This window comes from Echiichthys vipera, assembly GCF_963691815.1.
Source record: "Echiichthys vipera genome assembly, chromosome: 22".
Taxonomy (NCBI): Eukaryota; Metazoa; Chordata; class Actinopteri; order Perciformes; family Trachinidae; genus Echiichthys; species Echiichthys vipera.
Genome location: NC_139847.1, coordinates 21,498,506 through 21,523,622, shown reverse-complemented (window position 1 = coordinate 21,523,622; position 25,117 = coordinate 21,498,506). Strand labels below are relative to the sequence as shown.

At 39.5% G+C, this 25,117-nt stretch overlaps 1 protein-coding gene across 1 annotated transcript; it reads left to right on the top strand.

The window, feature by feature from the left end:
* Nucleotides 1–24,065, top strand: aco1 (aconitase 1, soluble). The gene is made up of 21 exons (XM_083937317.1): nucleotides 1–86; nucleotides 1,914–2,045; nucleotides 2,162–2,330; nucleotides 4,725–4,862; nucleotides 6,218–6,287; nucleotides 6,377–6,560; nucleotides 6,929–7,068; nucleotides 7,226–7,397; nucleotides 8,093–8,193; nucleotides 8,492–8,608; nucleotides 10,554–10,713; nucleotides 10,863–10,998; nucleotides 12,491–12,575; nucleotides 13,645–13,801; nucleotides 16,846–16,970; nucleotides 17,091–17,195; nucleotides 18,247–18,389; nucleotides 19,171–19,318; nucleotides 19,495–19,617; nucleotides 21,399–21,584; nucleotides 21,674–24,065. The coding sequence occupies exons 2-21, from the start codon at nucleotides 1,937–1,939 to the stop codon at nucleotides 21,788–21,790; spliced, it is 2,685 nt and encodes an 894-aa protein (XP_083793443.1). The 5' UTR covers nucleotides 1–86; nucleotides 1,914–1,936; the 3' UTR covers nucleotides 21,791–24,065.
* The last annotated feature ends 1,052 nt before the right edge of the window (nucleotides 24,066–25,117 follow it).

Genomic DNA, 25,117 nt, shown 5'->3' with positions numbered 1-25,117 from the left:
GAACACAGCTGTGGTTAGCATGAGATTAGCCTGCTGACAGTGACACACGGCCGTGCTCTGCGGGATCCCCTCTGCTGCACACTGAAGTAAGTCACTTTTGTTCAGATCCGACCACATGAACTAACCCTCTTATAATGTTTGAGTTAACAATAGAACAACGCAGTGGAGTCCTGCTTCTACTGCCATGCAGAGTAGAGGAGCCGTAAGCTAAATTATAGCTAACTTGGGCTGTCTCATTCGCCGTTATTCATGTCATACAAATATTACATGTGGTAAAGCTACTAGTAATCGTTTTAAGACTGTCTCTTTCCTTTGTGTTTTCATGGAAACGTTCGTAAATGTTGAAGTGGGACCAGCTACTTTAGCCTCATGCGCACTTACGTCAGAGGGCCATTGGGAGCACGAGAAGGGAAATATGAATTAACTACTTATGCCAGGATTAACGTCAGGTTTCTCAACCGAAGTGACGTTAAACACCACATTTTATAGTAGTATTGATTCGATTAAGAATATTCACAGATTAAAAATAAATAAATATGTGCCCTGCGATAGACTGGCGTCCTGTCCAGGGTGTTCCTCGCCTCTCACCCGATGTCAGCTGGGATCGGCTCCAGCCCCCGATAAGGGACAAGCTGAAGATGAATGAAAAAATAAAGTGTTTTTATTTTCAATTCACAGGCTGGAAAGTTTGATACTTTTTGATACCTTAATGAAATAAATGTTAATGAACCTTAATGAAATAAATGTAAACATGTCTGGCATGTTAACAAAATACGTCGAAGTTCTCCCATGTTAAGTTATCTATCCATACAAGAACAGCTGCTGACAAAAGTCTGATTTAAGATCAGGAAGGATGTCAGAGAATATGTCAACGAGACTACAAGTGTGAACAGACATTCAGTCCCAGCTTTAGCTCAGCTCCAGTTCATCTCAGTTGTCTGTGTCCTGCACACAAAGTGCCCAACCCTCATGGCTTTCACATCATACATTACATTCCAAACACAGATTATTGTACAGCTCCATCTTTGAACAAAAAATTAATTCTTTTCCAGCCTTTACCATGAAATTTTGCTACAAAAAAGCTCCCCTTTTTAAAGCACAACTTCATTTTTTTTATATTCATCTAACCAAAATAAATTAGCATTACGGAAGACATTTTTAGTAAAAAAAAATACATTCCTCAAATCATCATAAACTGTACAGTAAAACATAAAATCAATACCAGCACAGTCATTATCAATTCAATTACAAATGCAATCACTCTTGCTATTTCGTATTGTCGTATCAGACACGTGTTTTCAAAGTCCAGCACTGGTGCTGGTTGCTCTGGATGTGTTACATCACTCAGTCATGTCAGTATCATAAACTGTCTTTGCACTTTGCAGCAGACCTTTAGCCTGCTATTCAACAAAGCAGCCAAATATGTGCACATTCAGGATGTGAAGGCCCAGTCAAGTGCTCTTTTTATCAGTTCACCTTTCACACGCATATCGGCTCTCAAGGAAACCAGTCGCAGTAGAACTGGTTTTCTTAAATCTTATTCAGTTTGTGTTCAAGCAAAACTTGCTGAACATTTACTTTGCACATTGCCATTAAAAGTTTGAGTTGTTTAAAGGTGTATCAGATTGCTAAATAGATTTAGTTATGTAAGAGTTGTAAAACATGGGCCAAGAGTTCACTAACCCCCAAGCTAATCTGTTTCCATACTGAATAGAAAGACCTCACATTTTGGAATTATAATTAGCCCTCTAATTACACTTCATCACTGTTTGATCAATTCAGTCTTCATGTGCAGTTAGCATGTTAGCATGTATAGTATGACTAATGCAAATATTTGTTTCATTCATCTTTGCTTCTGTTATTTATTGCACAATGTTAAAAGCCGGCTTATGTTCTTCATATTTCTGCTTTAGATTTGTTCTGACTACAGAGGAGGATGTCTGCGACTGTGAATAATCCTTTTCAACATATAGTTGAGCCTCTGGACCCCAAGGACCCAAAGCAGCAGTTTTTCAATCTTTCCAAACTTGGAGATCCAAGATATGGTAACAGCAATTCTTTACTGAATGCACATATGAAGCCTCTTTTCAGGCTAATAGTTTCAGTGATATACTGTTTATTCCACTTATTTATTCCATTTCACTGTTCATCTGTTTCTCAGACTGTCTGCCGTTCTCCATTCGAGTCCTCCTGGAGTCTGCTGTCAGAAACTGTGACGAGTTTCTAGTGAAGCGCTCAGATGTGGAGAGCATCCTCAACTGGAAGAAGACCCAGACCCAAACTGTGGAGGTACCATTCAGACCAGCTCGAGTCATCCTTCAGGACTTCACGTATGTGGACACTATTCATTTTCATTAGCATGTCAGTGAGTAGCTCCAATGGCTGGAACCCTTTTTCAAAGTACGACAACTTTATTTTCAGAGGGGAGTGAAATCAATTTTACACATATGGGTCACAGTCACGGGGAGTGGGCCTACTACTTATTCTGCAAAAACAGTTGGGTAATTCCTATGTGTCTTTTAAGGAACTTCAAGTCTGGGAAAATAACTCTCATGATCTAGGATCAGGATAATTTCGGTTTGGCCGTGGATTAGGGCTGAACAGCTAATTGTAATTTTATCAAAACGTCAGTATTGACAAGTGCAACATCCAACTTGGTGGTGCAATAGTTGTTCAAGACAAAATGTGTCAAACTGAAGTATATTATAGAGAACAAATTAAAGTCTATATATTTAAGAACACAGATCCTTGCAAAAAAAATAAATAAATCATACCATTACCATTTTAATATATTTTTCAATGAAAATGAGAATAATGATGAGAAAATGATCATTCCCTCCAATATTGTGAATCAGCAGTATCATTCAAATGAATCAGGTATTTTTTCCCCAAAATTCTTCAGGTGTTGGATATCACAAATTCATAACAAAAAGCCTTTAATTACTAACTACCAACTTAGAGTCACCTTGAGAACATGGTCATTTATTAGGCAGAGACTGTCTAATGAATAAATAATAATAATAAATCTGATATTGATAGGTGTATTATGGGAAATGTACTGTAGGATCCAATTTTTTTGCAGGTTGACCCATCTAAAAGGCAGCATATCTTGGCTTCTGCTGTTTCGATTTTGACTATTTTGTATGAAACGATACACAACTTACATTTGAAAGCTGGAAACTTTTCATGGAAATTTATGGGAATTTACAGGAATTGATGGTGTTAAACGGGTATGAACCTGGAGTTTACTAAATTGAATGTTGGCCTTTAACAGGGATTTTAAATACAGTTGGGGAAATATATTGAAGCATAGTTTGGACTAAAACCCACCAGATTTCTGCTTGAAAAGATCTATGCTATTCCTCAATCACATGCACATAGCACACTGCTTACCTTGGGGGGGATTGAGGCCACTCCCCCTGCACCGTGCATTCCTCCATTACTCCATCACATACATAGATGATTTCTACTGAATTTTTGGAAGGGTGGGGTTGGGGGGATGAGTAACATTTTACTCACCATTCATGTTTTATGTTCAATGAAATAATTGATTGTTCAATTAAATGATTCAAACTTGATAAAGTTCTACTTATAAATAAATCTGTTGAAATGTTTTTTTTTTAAATTGTATTATTTTGCATGGATGTCTGCCTATGAGAAAAACAAAATGTTTCTATTTATGTTTTGGATATGGTACAGTTTGTTTAAATTACAGTTAGTTACAATTATCATTCATTCATTCATTCATCTTCAGCCGCTTATCCCGGGGTCGGGGTCGCGGGGGGTGCTGGAGCCGATCCCAGCTGACATCGGGCGTGAGGCGGGGTACACCCTGGACAGGACGCCAGTCTATCGCAGGGCACATAGAGACGAACATAGACAGACAACCATTCACACCTATGGGCAATTTTAGAGTCATCAATTAACCTAACACAATTATTTCTAGTTAATTCCCATGAATTCCCATAATTCCCATGAACAGTTTCCAGTTTGGAATATTTCCCAAATTCCCCAGCTTAAATTACCATGGAATGTTTCCTGAAAATTTCCGGAAATTCCCCTCCCCCCCCCAAGATTTACATTTTTAGTGGTAACCAATGGGTTTGAATCTGAGAGGGTAGGGAAACAGAAAGTATTAAGAGATGACAAACTTTTTTTGTTTGTTTCATGAGCATTAGAAAAATAAAAAATATTTTCAGCCCACAATATCAAAAGTATTTGCATTAAATGACTAGATTTAGTGTAGTCATGCAAACATGGTGTCAAATGGACGCCTCAAAGGCTTATGAACAAACGCTTGTGTATGTAAACACGGTTTTATGAATGTAACCTGTAACCCCTTGTTGTCATTTGGTGGTGAAGGTTGGCACTGCCTTTCTTCCCACTGGGTAGAAAAGAGGGTGAGTGTGTGGGTGCGCAGCATACATATAGGGGTTGGGCTGCGCACGCACAGGTGCGATTCATTTGGTATAATGCTCCTGATCCGAGGGTAAATGTCACGTGGTTACAGGTTCACTGAAAGGAAATAAAACTACTGGATATATGACAAATGTAGTAATGAGTGTCCACTGTATTTTGACTATTTGAAATGGCATTGTTAATTGTGATACTGAATTTAGGTGATATCACCCAAACCTGATTTCCTAGATACATTAAGTGATGATCAACTAGCTCTAAAGATGATGATTTGAGTGACATGTTGTGTCTCTGAACTCTCCTTGCAGTGGTGTTCCTGCTGTGGTGGACTTTGCTGCCATGCGTGATGCAGTGATGAAACTAGGCGGTGATCCAGAGAAGATTAATCCTGTGTGCCCTGCTGACCTTGTCATCGATCATTCCATCCAAGTGGACTTTAACAGAAAGTAAGGCTCATCTTTCCACCATGGCACCATCACGTCATAGGCCCTGTTCCTGCCTAGTAAAAACATCTGCTCTGGTTGGTCTGATCACAAGTGTTCAGCTCTCAGTCTGTGTGTTCAGTGACCACTTGTGATCTGATTCCACCTTCCCGCTCTTTAATTTAAATCACCACTTACATCATTTCCATTGAGGATATCAATAACCTACATCATTGTTGCACCTAGGTATACAGCTTTGGGGAATCAGTCTAATTACTGAAATGGTTGTCCCTACAGCAACACAATGAACAGACCTAACCCACTGCATCCACTTAAGGAAAACAACATAACATCATAAAATAGTCACGTTATTGTGCTTCATGAATCCTGTCACGGTAACCTGCACTGCGATCATTGGCAGGAGAGTGTCAGCAAGATGCGCGTGTTGACAGGAAACGGAAATATGGCGCAATTTCACAACAAACTATTTGAGTAAAAGTCTCTGAACCCGAAGAAATCCCAACAGGCCTTCAAGAGGGGCGGGGGATATCGTTGGGAGGTTATATTTTACATAACCCCCCCCCCCCCATTGAATTCCAGTTGTTACTCTTATCTCACATAAATCATTATTGCAGAAACGATAGAGGACTCATGAAAGCGATTTCATACTTCCAACTTTTCTCTGTCATAAACAGTAGTGTAATATATTCAGCATTTTTTATGTATTTTATGAACATATAAATAGCAATGATAACCTGTGATTTGTGCAGGAGAGCAGAAAGAAAGGCATTTTTAAATCTCCATCTTCAGCTCACTGCTTTAGTTTACGTCAGGTTAAATTACTGCAGATGAAATCCCATCATTTCCTGATTTCACTGCTTCACAATAAAAGCATTTGAATTACAAAATAACCGGAGTCTTTTATTGTGAAGAGTTTATAGGAAATAAATCCATATCCATTTTATAGCTGCTCTGACTTGTCAATATCAATGGCAGACGAAAGTACAGGACTATTTGTAGCAATGTATCCACATACTTTGGGTACATTTTATTAACCGTAAAGCAAGGTTATGATCCACTAACGGGTTCTGGGACTGCCTTTTAAAGGCAACCGCAGACTGGTTTTTGACATCCGATCTCAATGCATCCTCAGTGCGTCCTGAGAGTGTTCTCACCTGTATTTAGAGCTGTCCACTTTTGTTTGGATCACTCAGACCACATCTTGATACCAGGTGGGAACAAGGTCATAGATACTATATCATACTCTACTGTATATGTAGATGCAGTGTGATCATCAGCTTACTTTGCTCAGGCTTTAACTACTGTGTAATACTATTTCTCTCTTTCTCTCCAATATGAACACACTATTTTTCCTTTAGGTCTGATAGCCTTCAGAAAAACCAGGACCTGGAGTTTGACCGCAACAGAGAGAGATTTCAGTTCTTAAAGGTATGAAAAGTGTCAGGTCTACATGTCCTTTATATAGGTAAGTATGAGGAGATGTTTTAACCTTTCAATATGTTTCCTGTCCTCCCCAGTGGGGCTCAAAAGCCTTCAGAAACATGCGAATCATTCCTCCTGGTTCAGGGATTGTTCACCAGGTCAACTTAGAGTACCTGGCTAGAGTGGTGTTTAACCAGGATGGGTACTTCTACCCTGATAGCCTGGTGGGCACCGACTCCCACACCACAATGATTGATGGACTGGGAGTCCTGGGCTGGGGTAAGACAATCTCTTCTTTATATTTGCATTTTATATTCAGTCGTGTGTTAGTGTGATCGTATAGGAAGAGGTTTCAAGGAAAAGTAGAATTCATGCAATCTTAAACGCAGCATATCCTGTGTTTCCATCCCATTGAGGCTATTTAGCAAGCAGACATTGGTATGTACTGTATAAAGAATATATAAGTAGATATAAGCCACTGTTTTCAATGGAAGACCCTTGTAACACCCAACGTCTGCTCTCATTTATTCATGCAGTGCTTTGGGTAAACTTCTAGCTAATGATTAGATACCAATGACCAAAACAACCTCACTTTGATTGATTATTGATGACGAAGTGCTAAATAAGATTTGTCATAAAACCCTAAGGTGTGGGTGGAATAGAGGCGGAGGCTGTTATGCTGGGTCAGCCAATCAGCATGGTGCTGCCTGAGGTGGTGGGATACAAGCTGTCCGGGATCCCAGACAAGTTCATTACCTCCACGGACATTGTTCTCACAGTGACTAAGGTAATTAGATCCAGTTCACACTTTTTCAATTCATCAATGTCTCGTTCAAAGACAAATAATAAATCATAGGTATGCAGAGACTGATCTGTTCTTTTGGGGTAATTTCTGTTGTGTGTATCATCACAATCTGACATATCCCCCCTCCTTCTGCTCTCAGCACCTCCGTCAGGTGGGTGTCGTGGGGAAGTTTGTGGAGTTTTTTGGCCCGGGTGTTGCTCAGCTGTCCATTGCTGACAGAGCCACCATCGCCAACATGTGTCCAGAGTACGGAGCCACGGCAGCTTTCTTTCCCGTGGACAACGTCAGCATTCAATACCTCGAGCAGACCGGTCAGTGTAGACTATAGAGATAATGTTGCATGGTGGCTCTAATGGCTCCTATGCTACATGTGTGACTTGATATGAGAAGTGATGGTTGTATTTACCTCTACATGTTTACTTTAGCAACATCACTGTAAACACAATTTGATTTTTGAGTTTGGTTCTTGCCATTCTTCTTCTTCTTCTTCTTCTTCTTCTTCTTCTTCTTCACAAACTTTGCACGTACTGCATTGGCAAAGCTGTATTAAACTTCATCAGATTTTCCAAAACTTCCCACGTTTTTTTTTCAATTGAAAACAAACTCACAAAACTTCATCTCCACAAACAATCCATCCAGACAGAATTTATCAAAAATTGAGCCCATGCATTTAAATGTTTTACTCTATACAGTAGAGTAAACCAATACTGCAAATTCTAAATGTCTGATGTTCATGGAAAAAAATCCCAACATATGAAGTCACTGTAGATTTAATGTGAACAAGTTTATCTCTGTGAATTAAAACCTTTTTGAATTGTGAATAAATAAAGGGCATCTCTTTGTTGTCTCGTACACACATTGTCAGAATTTTCTGTGGATAAATTAATTTTTGACAGTAGTTTAGTGCTGAAAGGGGTCAGTTCAGGTGGTTCATTCCTCTGATCAGGATTTTAGACATTTTGCCATTCTTTTTTTTCAAGGTTTCTTTTCATTTTTTTGTATTCAGGGCGAGATGCAGAAAAGCTGGCCTACATTACAAAGTACCTGAAGGCAGTGGCCATGTTCAGAGACTACAACGAGGTCTCTCAGGATCCAGATTTCACTCAGGTCAGTCTCTACAATCTAATGTTTTAGCTGCTTTTGTTATAGATTGTTCAGCCCAAGAAAGAAAGGTTGAATAATTCATCCTGATTATAACAGTAAAAAGCATACCAGGGGAATCAAGATAAACTTTTTTTCAGCAGCAGGTTGTAACATGATACCAGACACAAAAACATTATAAGAATAAGATATGTGTTATCATGAATGATCGCCAAATTCTGATTATTATTATTATTAAAGTCAGGTAAAGAAATGTGAAATGAGCCACCACTATAGTACATCCTGATCTCCCCCTCTGTCTCAGGTTGTAGAGCTGGATCTGACTACAGTGGTTCCATGCTGCAGTGGTCCCAAAAGACCTCAGGATAGAATTGCTGTTTCTGGCATGAAAGAAGACTTTGAAACCTGCCTGGGAGCAAAGGTAGGTACTAGTGCCAGAGTCAAGGATTCAGGGATTTAATGTGTGTTTTGTCACAGAAAAAGTAAAGTTCTGGTATTGTTGGAAGTATTGTATTGGCTTAAAAAGATACTGCAGAATTCTAAACCAGCTTTGTATCATGGCAGTGTGAACAGTGTTTAGCTTCTCTCTGTAGTCAATATCTCTGCGGAGCGTAGCAGCCGATGATGTGAAACACATCATTCATAGTCAGGGAGCCAAAGTCTCAAAAATAAGTCGAACCTGACATAGACTGCCAAAGTTTTTATTTGTTTTTTTCTGTTAACTTTGACCCTAAGAACCAATAATTGGAGGGTTTGCTCTGCCAGAAATATCGCAAATTTTATTTTTGGCCATTTTAGTGGATGCATCCTTTATTTTTTATCAGAAAAATGTTTTTTTTCTTCAAATCGTCAGTGGGTTGGGAAGGCTGTCAGTAATTGCATTTGAGAAACAAGGAACACGTGCAGACAACATCCACTGAAAAAATATCTCTTAAAACCCATTTCTACTGACCTGACTCTCGGCAGATAACTTTTGTTCCGCCTTGCTTCTGTCTTTGCCTCGCCTAACTCCACTCAATTATTATTGGATTCACTCCATAGGAAAGTGATTTCAGGGTCAGCATAAAATGGTCCGACCATTCAGGACCGCCGGGTGGGGTTTTATAGATGTGACGTAGCAGAGAAACGACTGTTGCGGCTCACATGGAGGAAACAGACATCACCATGGATGCTGCTGTTTTGTCCGTGTTGTCCAATCTAGAGAATCTTTCTTCTTTTAAAAGAACACCAGAGAATGGCTCAGAGGCTATTGTTGGTGGAAACCATGTTGGCTGTTCTGCGTCGCTCTCATCAGCGTCATAGGTTGGTTTCCATGTGAGTGGTTGAAGTAGCACGTCAATAAAGATGACGGACAAGTGGTTTATCAATCACATGCAGGGATTTTTGATAATGCCCAGCCTCCTGAAATAACTTTCCTATGGAGCGATCCCAGATGGATGAGGGAAGCAAGGCAGAACCAAACTCATCTGGCGAGAGTCGGGTTACATTTTTACATGATTTTGCATAAACTTAATGCCGTTTCTCACTGTTTTCCAATATTTTTTTCTTTACTTCACTGGTAATCAACTATTGCCACAAGTTATGACTTCAATCAATATGCCATTCGTTTCACCAAACAGTATACTCATTCCATAGAAGAAATTATAAAAATCCAACCAAATTCAATGGATCTGTGAGGATTTCACTACTAGTTGGCGATCAACACGGTCAGAACCTCGAAAGAATTTTAGGCTACTTACCCAGGGGGCAAACCCCCCTTTTTTGAAAAACTGACACGGAGTGCTGTAAAAATGTTGTTCACCTAATATGATATCAAGGACCTTCCAGGATCACAACCTGGGTGGACAACCTGGTCAACTAGCTGCTGGAAAGCTACAGGGGGCGGGTATAGCAAAGCAAATTGGAACCTCAGTTTAAGCGAGGCCTTGCAGATCAATTATCAAAATCAGCAGTTTTTCGGCTGACCTCCGCTGCTCCTAGCTCAGTGCGCTGTGACCACAGAGGGAAACCAAACACCGTTCATCTGCACACACATTGCTACGACACACAACTGGATTTAAAGGGATATTTCTGGTATTTTGAAGTGTGATTGGTACACCTGTCTGCTTCTCCAAACTGGTGGGTGTTGACTGTCATCTACTGTAGGTAAAACACTGATGATCAGTAACTACCTCATTCAACCTCTCTCCAAAATGCCCCAAATATCACTTTAAATAAGCAAAATATCTCTGTACATGTAAAAAAAAAGAAAATAAAATAAAACAACAGCCTTTTTATCAATAATACCTTGAACTTGCTCTGCTGTTACTCTCAGGGCATTGTTTGACTCCCCAGAGTAACTATGATGTGATTTTGTGACATATCAGCAAGGTTTCAAGGGTTTCCAGGTGACTCCTGAGCATCACAGCACGTTGGTCCCCATCCAGTTCAATGGAAAAGAGTACATGTTAAGCCACGGCTCTGTGGTCATCGCTGCTATCACCAGCTGCACCAACACAAGCAACCCATCTGTCATGCTTGGAGCAGGTGGGTGCACAGTACTTCTCTTAATGGGATTTCTGGCATATCATAGGATTTTTTTATAGGTGCATTCTAGTCAGGTAGGAGACTGAGGAAAATATTTACTCCTGACAGTTATGTGACACATGTATTAAAGATAAATGCTCTTTTTTCAGGGCTCCTTGCAAAAAAAGCAATTGAGTGTGGCTTGAGCGTGAAGCCGTACATAAAGACCAGCCTGTCACCTGGCAGTGGAGTGGTCACCTACTATCTGAAGGAGAGTGGTGTTATGGACTACCTCTCTCAGCTGGGGTAAGCTGCTGAACAACATACTGAACATGTCCAATGTGAGGAAGACAGAGACACATTATCTGTTGAACATGATGATTTGATTTGTTTGACAAATCAAAATGAAATATATAAAAGGTCATACACAGCTACAAATGCATACATATATTCATTCTTTGACACACACACAAACACACACACACAAAATCATGCTGTGTTTTAAAAGCGGTGTGCCACCAGTCAATTTTTCCCTCAGTACATATCCTGGTTTATCCAAATGTAAATGATCACAAATGTCAATATCCACATTGGGCTCAGCCTCAATCATGTATTGGTCAGGTTCAATGAAACAGTATTTTTTACATAACTGCATAGTAAAGATATTTGCACATTGAGTCTGTATTTTTCATGGTTTCTTTTAATCCATTATCCCCAAAAAATTGTTTATGCATAGAAAGCTTGCACACTGAGCCCATTACGTTTTATTATTATATTCATTGCTAAAACTCTTAATACAAGGGAAAACGTTGTCTCTCGCTCCTTCTTTCTCATTTTCTCTCTCCATTCTCTGCCCACCTGAAGAGGCTGAGCTTTCAAGCCTCTCTGTCTCCATCCATACATCGTCTATGTGCTGCCCTCCTCCTCTATTTCATCCCCTCCTCGTCACCTCGTCATCCTCATCCACCTGATTATTAATATCTGACCTGTTGAAAGTAGGCTACAATCTGAGTTGTGAAATTATACTTTAAAATTCTGCTTTTAATGAATCTAAAAAACGCAGAGAATCAAGCCCTTTCTTAAAGCTTTATGAGGTTGTATTTATTTTTAAACATGCTACAATTTCAGAAGAAAATACAGACTTGATGTGCAAAGGCCTGAAGCTAAAGGGTGGAAAATATTAATCACTGTATAAGTAATGTAACGTCACAATTGCATTTTACATTGTATCATGATATATGAAATATTCTGCAAATTCAGTTAAGGCCCAGTATATAGAGACAAAAAGATGTTGATGAATGTCTGTATGTCTCATTCAGTTATAGTTGTATACATAAATATGACAAATGTAGGTACTTCATCACACTGATGCAAAACTCTAAATCCAGTATTGCCATAAAGCAGTCCTGCTCACTGTGGTGAAAATAGTTCATCATTCTGAAACTTTTGATCCAGTGAAGGTAGTGACATCTGCTGGGCTATCCTTGGTGTTACATTTCTATGCACATATTCAATCAAAGACCATGAGGAGACCAGAGTTGAATGGTTTCGCTGTCGTTCTTAATAATTTTATCAGAAAAGGTTCCCACTTTACAACTGATCTCAGAGTTTACAGCTCTGCTTTAAAACACTGGCTGAATGTTAAACACAACCCAGTGATACCAGTGTGACAAAACCAGGCCTCCCTCATGGTTCTCTTGTGATGTTTGGCACATGGCACAGTCAGCTGAAGTCAGTATGGAGCTCTTTGAAGATAATATGCTTACCTTGTAAACAATCATTTTGTCTTTCCTGTTAGCTTTGAGGTTGTTGGCTATGGTTGCATGACCTGTATAGGCAACAGCGGGCCACTCCCAGAGCCAGTGGTGGAGGCCATAACCCAGGTACCAAGAGCCTGTTTCCACATCCCTGCTGTATCATTTCACACCTTGAAGCACTCATTGGCTCTTCTTCCTCCTCATTGATTTTTTCTGTCTTCCCAGCATTCCTCATACTTACATGTCCTGTGCTAACAGGAATATTGTAGGCACTAAACAAAGCTGTGCTCTCTTTGCTTAATTTTGCTTGTTACTTTTTCCTGATCTGAATTATTTCTCTCTCATTTTCAAGCTCTGTAGATGAACAATAATACATGTAAATATATAAACCTATAGATTATTTTCTATCATGCAGCACTCCTATCATTTATGTATTTTCTAAGAACAACACACAGTCAGCATTAGCACTGACTCAGTGCGTTTACATGCACATCAGTAACCCAAAAATGGCCTTACCCCGGTTTAGGGAATGATCGAATTATTTAAGTTCCCCACATATACATGATAGGGGATTGAATGAAAAAATGACGGAGTAACTCTTCCTCCGGTACAGTAGGTGGAGCTCCACCAACATACATCTGGACAGAATACGGCTTTTTTCCTGTTCCCCTTTGTCAAAATCAAAAATGGTCGGGTTTTGGACAGAATTACGACAGAAACAGGTGTTCTTGGTAGTTATGTTACTTGCCGTTGCAAAGTCCTCCTTCTGTTTAATGGTAACGCTTATTTGTTGTTTTTTCCCCGTTGTTCCCTGCGACGCTGCTTCCTGGTTTATTCTATTTCTGGGTCAAAAGCAACGGCCACCGAATGGGAAGAGGGAGTTATAACCTACGGAGCATGTGCAGACGTGAAACCCGATAATAACCCGAGAACGCTGTTTACATGCGCGATTATTCGGGGAACTTAAGGAGTTCTCTAGGTTTGTTAACCGGGGTATGAGAAACCCGATTTCTCCTGGGGTATGGTGTTTACATGGTGTTTAAGAAACCGGGGTGCGCCCTTAACCTGAATATAATCAGATTTTTAAACTGCATGGAAACACACTGACTGTAAATGTGCCAGTGCAGCTGACTCAAGTTAAACTGTAGTGCTTTAGCGAGATGTTTTGAAACCATTTGAGGTGTTTGTGTTTTAGGGAGATCTGGTTGCTGCAGGTGTCCTATCAGGAAACAGAAACTTTGAAGGGAGAGTCCACCCCAACACCAGAGCAAACTACCTGGCATCCCCACCACTCGTCATCGCCTACGCAATAGCGGGCACTGTGAGGATAGACTTTGAGAAAGAACCCATTGGTGAGTACTTATATTTTCAGAGTAACTTCACTGAGAAAAAAAACTTCCCTTTATTAGTTGTCACACTGAATAAAACTAGTTATTATATCTAGGGCTGCAGCTATCGAATCGTTTTGTAATCACTATTCTACTGATTATTCCATCGATTAATCAAGTAGTCGCATAAAAAAACACCATTTTGCGTTATTACTCACCATTACTAACAAAAAATATATTATGTCTGGGTGTGACGAGGTGTGTGTGTGTGTGTGTGTGTGTGTGTGTGTGTTGAAGGTTATGCAATTTACCATTAAGTTTACTATTTAAACAATTCAAAGTGGTGCATTCAATTCTACGTAACACGTGTTTACTCAAGCAGGTTTCAAAGACAAATAGATTCATTTAGAAAATTAATTAGAGATAGATATTATCAGGAAGAGTGAGTCACTCTCTTCCTGTTTACTGTAACAACAAACAACACTGTCTGTGTATTGACAGTAAATGTGTATATACAGTATATATATATATATATATATATATATATATATACGTGTGTGTATATATATATATATATATGTGTGTGTGTATATATATGTATATAGATATATGTATATATATGTAAATATATATATATATATGTGTGTATATATATGTATATAGATATATGTATATATATGTAAATATATATATATATATGTATATGTGTGTGTGTATATATATATATGTGTGTATATATATGTATATATATATATATATATATATATATATGTGTATATATATATATGTATGTGTGTATATATATATGTGTGTATATATATATATGTGTATATATATATATAAGGGTACATTTACTCTTTAAACAATAAAGGCCAATATTGGTCTTGCTGTTAAGAACCAGTTCCACCAAGGAACCAATCTGGGTCATTTATATCACTGTATCACTCATCTGGGGCCTGTTTACAGAATGTCACTACAAATGCAAGTTGGAGCCAACTGTAGAATCTAAAGGTTTCTCTACACAAGAACTGGACCCCAATTTTCCACTATTTGGATATTCGTTCAATGGGTTGGTATTGGTTTTCAGTTTTGGTATTCGTATATAAGTTTTTTGTTTGTTTTTTTAATATATATATATATGACACAATCCTTATACTTTACTGCCATGAGTAGCCTACGGTAGACTAACACAAGCACTATGCAAAGACACCTGCAGCACCAAGTCTGCTGTAATGTAATATGAAACCCTAACTGCTGTTGCAAATAGAAGTGAAGTGACTAGATCACTGTAACTGTATTGCTGTTTATGATATTAATAAAAAAAGAAATGACTGGATTGGATCGGACTCATTCATCCGATATCTGATCCAGCTAAACTGTCAATATATTAGAGCCGATATCCGTTCCAGGTATCAAATTTGTGCATCTCTAGATGAGATGAGCGCAGCTATGGAGCAAGCCGCTCACTAACTCTTTTTTTCTCTGGATCCTTCTGTTGAATATGGACCGGGCTCCTGAAATTGGGCCTTTGATCCGTAAATTCACGTTACACAAATGGAAAATATCCTTTACTGTTTAGTACATCTTACGCTTCAGTGATCTGATTGGCTGATTTGGCCCGTATGTTGGTGATAGACAGATGGTTTATCCAATCAGCAACCATCATGAGAATTAATCCATCTGGTGGAGTCTGGTTAATCATGTAATGCTCACCATTGTGCCTGGCCTTGGACTCGCAGCCCTTTCAGCAAATTTCACTGTCCACCCAAACTGTTTCATCTGTCACCATCTGTGGCCAGCTGTGTTATTTTGGCTCTTTCTGCTTATATTCACAAACAGCATCTACCCGGGGCACAGTAAGTTCTGTAATGGATGAGTTCTTCGGACCGCTGGAGTTTAGGACTGAGAGATGTTGCTTTTCAGGTGGGAATATTGGCCTTTTGTCAATGTCCCGACCAATTCTCCAATCTCAAACTGAACCTAGTGTGCCTGACCATTACTGTATTGCTGAGGGTGTTGCTGTCTGGCCCTCCTTTACAAAGGTAATGATAGTTCTTCAGTTGAGAGAGGAGCAGAGTTGTTTCAGCCTCTCCGTCTTCACAATGGACGCCAAACATGTTGGCATTTGGACGTGCCTTCATGTGTATCTTCCCTGACTCATGCTTATTTTTGCAGGATGAGAGGATGTGTTGGAGGTTTGTGTCTGTTCTGCAAAGTTGACCAACTCGGTCTTCAGCAAGCCTCGGATTCAGGTTGTTGGAACTTAGAGAGCATATCCTAGACAGCTCTCGCAGGAAAATGAATGTTATTTCCATGGTTAATTCCATGGTTATTTCCTTTATTTTCACAGAGTTCTTTCCAGCTGAATTCCTCTTCTCAACCTTGTCCACTGTCCCTGTTTTGACCGCTGCTGCCGCAGCAGTTGAGAGAGTTGTCACTTGGTTGGTCACCACTTCATTCCTTGTGCTTCAGTAGTTGTTGCAGTTGCCTTGATAACATTGTCCCTTGATTCTGAAAGAGTCATCTGAAGCCTCCCCTTAACCCATTTGAATTCCTCAGACATCCCTAAAAGAGGAAGTTCCAAGGCTCCTTTGCTGGATGCTTGTCAGTCCCATGATTTAATGAGGGAACTGACATCCCTTTCCTGGTTTTCTGCCTGAATGATGGGGACTTCATGTTCTGGAGAGTGGAGCAAACTGAACTGTAGAAACCAGAGTTGGAGGTTTCCTGGCAGAAAGGTGTTGTCATAAGGCCCTCATTGGTTTCTTCTCTCAGCTGCTTGATTTTGTTTGCATTAGTGAGATTTGCACCCTACCAGCTTTCCAAGTAGGGATGGTAATCGAGTACCGGTTCCAAACCAGAGATTAAGATTAACATTGTCCCGGGGACATTATTAATTGTCATCACAAATCATCGATATATTTGTGAGCTTCACAGCCAAAGTCTTGTCTTTAAGTGTGATGTAACACCCTTTCAAAATACTATTTCCATACACTCCATAAAACAAAGCAGACAGCAGCTGAACTGAGTGTTTTGAATTTTGAATTCTGCCCTTGTATCCTCTGTAGGCATTAACTCTGAAGGAAAAGAGATTTTCCTGAGGAATATCTGGCCCACACGGGATGAGATCCAGGCTGTGGAGAGAACGTTCGTCATCCCATCAATGTTCAAAGAAGTCTATGAGAAGATTGAGGTAGAGCAACTTTGATAGGTTGCCGAGAAAATTGGCATGCAAGCATTCTGTTGGTGTAGTGTAATGTAGCTGTGTGATTGACCTGACTCTTTTGGATCTTACTGTGTTGTGTTGTTGCAGAAAGTGAATGAACGCTGGAACTCTCTGGTTGCTCCCACTGACAAGCTGTATACCTGGGACCCCAAATCAACCTACATCAAATCACCACCGTTCTTCGATGGTTTGGTAAATATAGATTTCATATACATACAATTCAATACATCTTAAATCTTACCAAACTCACTCTTTTTCAGTTTAAGCTATGATCCATGGTTCTGTTGTGTTTACATAAGTCATTAAGCATTCAATGGAGGTACGATAACTGTGGCACAAACAGATTACTGCACACTACAAAAAAAGATATATCAAACTGGCCTTTTAACATGGAGTCAGATAATATCCTGCTTTTTTACCTGATTTCTCATTCAAATTAAATGGTATGGGCTGTTTTCATGATCACTTTTACAATAACGGGATTCTCCCAGGCCTCTTTTGTAAATCTGTCAAAGTCATCAATCAAAACCTCAAAACATTCAGTTTGATTGAACCACATCATCACTGGTTTGTTGTCTGGGTTGCAAAAGGTAGACATTTTTCTACTGAGTGGCTTAAAAAGTACAGGTATAGATGCGCAAAAAGTTCATTTCACATTGTTTAATTATCATCATGGCAGTGGAAAGCCTTATTCTCCCAATCAGACTCGTACAGGACAGCTGTGGGCACCACAGCGCATATCAGTAGCACATGGGGAGCTGCGTGGTCACTTTTGTTGGGCTGCACACAGACTGTTAACTTAGACCCAAAAAAGTGTTTGCCACTGATGACAACCAGAGGCCAGGAATTGGTTGCCAATTTCTTAAAATGGATGCCAATGGCAACCTGGCAACTTTTATGCTGGGCCCTGCCATGTGATTATTCAGGCAATACCGGTTATGAGAGCCAATCCACAAAAGTCTGTTAATCAACCAATCCGATCCAAACCTGCAAACCACCAACCTTATGCCTTTTATAGTAGCACAAATGTCAGGACTAAGGACTGAGAAGAAGACTCTCCAAGGTGAGAAAGGGGAAGAGAAGGTGGACCATAGCACGCAATATTTCAAAGTTATTAGAAACTCACTTGGAATGCTGCTTTGTCACTTTTTGACCTGCCCGACAAACCCGTGATATTTTCTCCTAAGCTTCACTAGTAGCCATATTTTGATATGACACTGATGCTATGGTTGTCTTTATTCAGACCATGAAGCTGCGGCCACCAAAGTCCATACATGACGCCTACGTGCTGCTGAACTTCGGAGACTCTGTCACCACTGACCACATTTCTCCTGCAGGGAACATCGCCAGGAACAGCGCGGCAGCACGCTACCTGACCGACAGAGGGTGAGTCACCTCACTGCTTTCAACACTTTTTAGGAGCAGTTTCTTCACTAGGTTTTTTTATCATTCCATTTTGAATGAGTCATGAGCTTTGAATAGAGTCTAACTGAAAGGTAACAAGCAATCATTGTTTAAAGTATGAAAAAGATAGAAACACAACAAGGGACAAATCTGCACATTACACTATTGTCAGACTGTTCACCTCAGTCATGATTTATCTGCTTCAGTAGCTTTAAAGATGTGCTCCGAAAGATTTTCATCTGTTTAATTGTCTGTTAAGATCCTCTCTATCACAGATTGAGTTAAAAGAAACAACAAACATTCACTCTCTAGATGTAAATACACCACAATGTTAGTGACGCTGCTGACAGAGGTTGGTCTGCCGGCCCAGATCGTCACTAACAGTTATGCTGCGTTCACTTGTAATCTGAAATCGTGTATTTGCAACTTCTGAGTTAGGCTTGTAGTAAAGGCAGAAGTGTAACATGAACATGTGTATGTGTTGGATTTAATAGGGCAACATATAGGGGACGGACTGGAAGTAGATGAATGTTGAATGTGTATCAATAAAGTTTACAAAAGAGAGAAAAAAGTCAACACACATGGTCTTACTACCACATCTTACTACCAAAGAGGCCGCTAGAAACAAGGATGTCAATTCTTATGGATCATGACTTTAATTCTAATCCACAAGACAGGAAATGGTGCTTTGTAGTTTGTAATTGTCCTTTATCTCCTGCCTGACATCACAGTTATGTGTCCATCACACTTTGTGTTTTGATAGCTTGAGTCCTCGTGACTACAACTCGTATGGCTCACGGCGAGGTAACGACGCCGTCATGGCCAGAGGGACGTTTGCCAACATCCGCCTCTTCAACAAGTTCCTCAACAAGCAGGCGCCACTAACCATTCACCTGCCAACTGGAGAAACGGTCAGCCATAACTTTGTAAAAATGATCACGCACACAGAAGCCATTTTTGTATATAAGTGAATCTCTAAGCGGGAAAAATAAACTCTGTATGCGTTTAAACTTGAAACAAAGACATGTGTCGCCTCAAATCATGTAGATATGGACTAACGTTTGCATATTTGTCCCTGTTTGTCCAGCTGGATGTGTTTGATGCTGCAGAGAGATACCAGCAGTCCGGAGTACCTCTGCTGGTTCTAGCAGGGAAGGAGTACGGCTCGGGCAGCTCCAGAGACTGGGCAGCAAAGGGCCCCTTTCTACTGGTGAGCAGCACTTCTTTGTAACCAGTAAAAGAAAATATATATTCATATTCAAGGTGTATACATTGATCTGGATCGATATATTGACTGAATGGGCAATGATATAATGTCATCGATGCAAAGTGAAAATATAATTTGTGCTTTTGCAAATATTTAAATATTGATGGCCGTCCCCTGAATTGAATTGAACCAAACTGAAACGATATTGTGGCAGACTGTCCTATCAACAAATATTGTATCGTTTCGTCAAAAGAATCAATATAATTCAATTCAGCTTTATTTATAGTGTCAAATAACAAAAGTGATCTCAGAAGTATGATAAAAGTTTTCATTTACAACCCTAGTTCATATTCTATAAATTATTTAAACTAGACCTCTCTTATTATGACAAAGAAAAAATCCAACTATAAACATAAGGTCACTTTCTGCTTTTCCCAGAGTTTTAAAATGCATCTCACTGGATGCAGTTTGCTCTCCATGTTAGAAATCCCGTTACCAAGGAGGTAAGATGAATACTGAGAAATAGTGGGGAGGCTTTCTGCTAAAATTGTTATTAAAAAGTCTTTAGTTTAATTCCCTAGTCTTGAATATTTTTTTTGGTTTGAAGTTGTTTCTGTATGTGATGCAGGCTCTCAGGAAGCTTTACAGACCTCTACAGGAAAAATGGGATTGTTGTGATGGTGGAATTTAATTCAATTCTATTTATAGTGTAAAATCATAACAAAAGTTACCTAAAGACACTTTACATATAGAGGAGTATGCTGCAGGAAGCTCTTTCACTCAGCACTATCTGACCTGGAGTAAGCCCTGCTGTCTGCAGGAAGCCCATCAACTCGTAACTCCTGTCAAATTGCCAATAAGTGAATAGTTTTTATTGGTTAATCCATACATCCATTTAAAAACCACTTACCCAATACAGGTAACATTAATTTGATTATTTATATCATCTGAAATGGTTACATACTGCAGGAAGTACTGACAAAAATGGGATCTAATAATACAGCATTCTAGTGGCCTTACCTTAGGGTAAGGCCAAACAGAACAGCCGGCATGGTTTCCACCAACAAAAGCCTTCAGAGCCGTTCACTGGTGTTCTTTTAAAGAAGAAAGATTCTCTAGATTGGACAACACGAATGAAACAGCAGCATCCATGTTGACGTCTGTTTCCTCCATGTGAGCCGCTACAGTCGTTTCTCTGCTACGTCACATCAATAAAATCCCACCTGGTGGTCCTGATTGGCCGGACCATTTTTTGTGGACCCTGAAATCCCTCTGCAATGGATCAATACCAGATGGTTGAGTGGAGCTAGGCTGAGTCAAGGCGAAAGCAAGGTGGAACGAAAGTCATCTGGCCAGAGTCAGGTTAGGGACAAAGTGCAAGTCAAGTAAATGAAACTGGAGTCCTTATCACATGACAATAATCATCAAATCATCATCAAATAAGCCATGGAGACATGGAGGTATGGAGGTTTTTTTCATGTATGATTAGTGGTTAAAAAAGACATTTCAATGCCTTCACCGTACTGCCCCGAGCTAATCACTGTTAGCGACTGTTAGTGACTCTCCGGGATTTCTCCGTTAATAGTTTATACACATAAAAACTGTCTCGATGAGTTATTTGATGTATGTAAGTGCTGAAAATGACCATGGGATGATTTTAGGGCAGAATTACACTTTAGGTATGGATCTTTGTTCATGTGATGAGTTGTTAGCTGAAGAAATCGGTGGAATAAGTGTTTTAGTGGGTCAGCAATGAATGTCTTGCTGTTGAACTTTTTTTTTAGGGTATTAAGGCAGTTTTGGCAGAGAGCTACGAGCGGATCCACCGTAGTAACCTGGTTGGGATGGGAGTGATTCCTCTGGAGTATCTAGCAGGAGACACTGCTGACAGCCTGGGGCTGACTGGCCACGAACGCTACTCCGTCATCATCCCCCAGCAGCTCACACCCAGGATGACAGTCGATGTGAAGGTTTGTTAAACTCTTTGTTGTAGAACAGGGACATGATTGCACTGTTGAGGTAATGTGATACTTGATGTTGCCTGTCTCTAACCTCGCAGCTCGACACGGGTAAATCATTCCAAGTGCGAATGAGATTCGACACCGACGTGGAGCTGGCATATTTCCATCACGGAGGCATCCTCAACTACATGATCCGCAAGATGTCCGAAAACTAACATGACAAGTGCAGCACAGATAGCGACGTGTCTTTTTTTTCTATTCTAAGCTACAGTCCAACATGGCGTCATTGTACTGACTTCATGTAACGGTTGTCAGAAGAATAGCGGCCAAAATAATCCAATCATTGTCCATGTTTAGTGCAAAAAGCCATTTTCCGAGAGCTGATTTACAGCAAACATTTCTCACAATGTGAATGCTGCGATGAGATATGTATATTTAGTTAAGAAATGCAAGGTGAGATGATGTTCATTTAAAGAGTTAGCTCACCTAGATGATGCACCTGCTCTCTGAGGGCTGTACGGTTGTCAGAGTTTCAAAGACAGTTGCACTTCACTTCTGAGTTGAGCCACAGCAAAGGATTAATCTGGGTTATTACAGTGTGGGTTTTCTTTTAATCAGTTAACATTTAACTGCTGCTCATTATATCCCCCACTGCAATCTCAGAACCTGTCGTCTATCTGTGTGACGACACTTTAGCCTCTGGGGGCAACAGCTATTATATGAGCTCTCAGGTGTAGTCAGCAGATATCTGGGCAAAGACTTCCTCTACCGAGCAGTCATTGTTTATGGTCCGATTAGCAACTAAAGTGAAATTCCGGCATAAAATCCCATGGTCTTTTTCGGCAAATACACTCAATAGTTGTTACACGGAAAAAGATTGTCTTGATGGTTTATTTGACGAGCGTATTTGCCGAAAAAGACCTTGGGATGATTTTGCGCCAAAATTACAATTTAAGAGAATGAAGTAGAGAGATGGTGCCTCTATAAACAGAAATCTGCATATGAGTGATAAATAATAATAACAAACCACTAATGAAAATGGTTCCAATTGCATGACAGCCAATGTGTTCCGCCTCTTTTGCTTTCCACACCGACTGTTTACCTGCATGCAACCAAAGCATGCTCAAAAGTGATTGGTCAACACTACCTGGACTACAAACGGAATATTCCATTCGGTTGCTAGATCTACCTGGTTTGATTCACTGTAAGCATGCATGGGGATGCCTGTGAGAACAGTGGAGATGTTTTTGTTGGATGTGTGTTTTTAGAAAAGGAGAAGGTAGCTGAGCCTTTTCAGTGTGCTTCTAATTGTCTTCAGTCAGCTATCTCTACCAATCACAGTAGCCGGAGATGAAGGGACTAGTTGCATAAAAGCATAACTTCCCCTACATGTAGCCAGCACAGGTATGAACCCCTTAAGAGCAGAATTATCAGTGATTTCAACAGGTGGTAGTGTGTGCAAATATATGCAACAAGGCAGAGGAGAAGGAGCTAGTAAACATGAACGTAGAGTGTGAAGTTTTGGTGAGTTATGCTGAATATAAAGTGAAACTCCACAGAGCGCTTTAACAGCTGGTCACCTTTCTGTTCATCCTGTTCTGATTTAGTTTTAAAATAAGCTCTGATAAGAGAAGAAGTGTCAGTAAAGTCCTAGCATGTTGTAATAATCCAGATTCCATACTATATTCATATAAATATATCTCATATCTCAGTGTTCAGGGAAAAATGGAAATGTGAATATCTTGGCTCTGATGAGGAAGATCTTGTGATGACTGAAAGCTCCAGTGAAGCTATAGCATGCTTTCATGGTACAATAACAGCCTCAGTGAACGTAAAACTATTATTAATTAATTAGTTATAATGGCCCTAAAGACAATGTATTACAGTTAAAAGTTGAAAACATTTTTGAAATGATGAAGGCTTACGTGTGAAAGTCTCCCTTTTGAAAATATATACTCATAACCAGTGATTAGCATATATATGTAAAATGATAACTGGATTTTCATATCATGCTATATCACATCAGCCTTAGCATGGACCATATGTTGAGGTTATTTTGTCAGGGATTACATCAGTGATAATATATTATCGGTGGTGCTGGATCTATAAATCAAAGGAAGACATTGTAAGATGTGACTGTAGAATATTGTTGTGCTAATCCTCAAACTAAACCTGCTGTGGTGAAATACTGTAGTGCAGTAATGGTTACCTTTACACATGCACATGGTTCAGCTGCTCCCCTCATCAGTGTCCCTTATATTCACAAACATTTTCTTCTTTGATTACGTTTTTTCTTTCTGTCTTTGTTCTTCACACATTCCAAACCTCATTGTAAATGTGCTGTTGCCAGCGTGTCTTGACTGCCTTAATAACTGAACATGTGATTCAAAGATGTTTGTGTCACCCTTTTATCCTAATACACTGATCATTTCTGATTATGAAGACTGACAAAACCATGTTCCGTGTTCATTACACTGTCTGAATGCATTAAGCAGCTCATTACTGAAAGACAGATTAAAATGTGATTTTTTTTGTGGTAGTTTTCCTGTCCTTACTTTGCGTCAGCATTTTTTAATTTTAGTTTCTATGTGTGTAGACAGACCCATTATATATGTGGATTGCACCAGTCAGTCAGCTCGAAGCCCATAGTCCTCTGCAGTCCCTTAGCACTGCTATAACAACAAATACTAATCCTATTACCAGACTTTTTTTTAACACACTGGAGAATATGAGCTTTAAATAGAACTCAAAACACTGATATTCCATGAATGTATGCAGGCTGTTTGTACTCTGCTGTCACTGATCCTGGATTCCTTTCAAAGTGAGTTTCCAAGACTCTTCAGACATGACTTGTCTCTGATGATACCGTCACACTGTGTGTGTGTGTATGTAGATCTGTACTAAAAATGCAGATAATATAACCAGAGGGTTTACTGTACATCTACAGCTTGAATGTAAAGAACCAGAACTTTCAAAGCCCTCAAACTAAATGTTAAGTGTGGAGTATAGTATAGTTCAATGTAATAATAATAATCAGAATAACTATAATAAACTTTATTTGTATAGTACCTTTCATACATGAAATGCAGCCCAAACTGCTTTACAAAAGAAGACATTACAAAATAAGTAAAACAAGTTAAAAATAAAATACATCTTCACGTGAATAAGACTCACTTGATAATCCAAAAAAAAGACTGAATTAAAAATAGATAATAGAATTAAAGTTCAGCCCTATTATGAAAAAGTGAAGAGAGGTTTTAAGCTTACTTCTAAAAATATTGAGCCAGCGGTCCTCCCTGAACGGTAGTTTGTTCCATAGCTTTGAAAGGACAAAAGCTGCACCCCTGATTTTCTTCCGTCTGTTTTTAGAAACCTCTAACAAACCAGCTGCAGGTGATCGCAGTGTTCTTGAGGGTCAGCAGGGAACAAGGGAGTTAGCCATGTAAGGTGCATTTACAAGTCAGAAATTGGAGCCCTTGAATTCTGGTTTTACACTTAGATTTCCTGTTTCCCCTTCCCTTTGTTTTAAACAAAAATAATCA

Coding starts and splice junctions, on each gene's coding strand:
- aco1 (XM_083937317.1), top strand. CDS start 1,937: ATGTCTGCGACTGTGAATAATCCTTTTCAACATATAGTTGAGCCTCTG. Junction 18,390..19,170: donor CGCTACCTGACCGACAGAGG/GTGAGTCACCTC, acceptor GTGTTTTGATAG/CTTGAGTCCTCGTGACTACA. Junction 19,618..21,398: donor CAAAGGGCCCCTTTCTACTG/GTGAGCAGCACT, acceptor CTTTTTTTTTAG/GGTATTAAGGCAGTTTTGGC.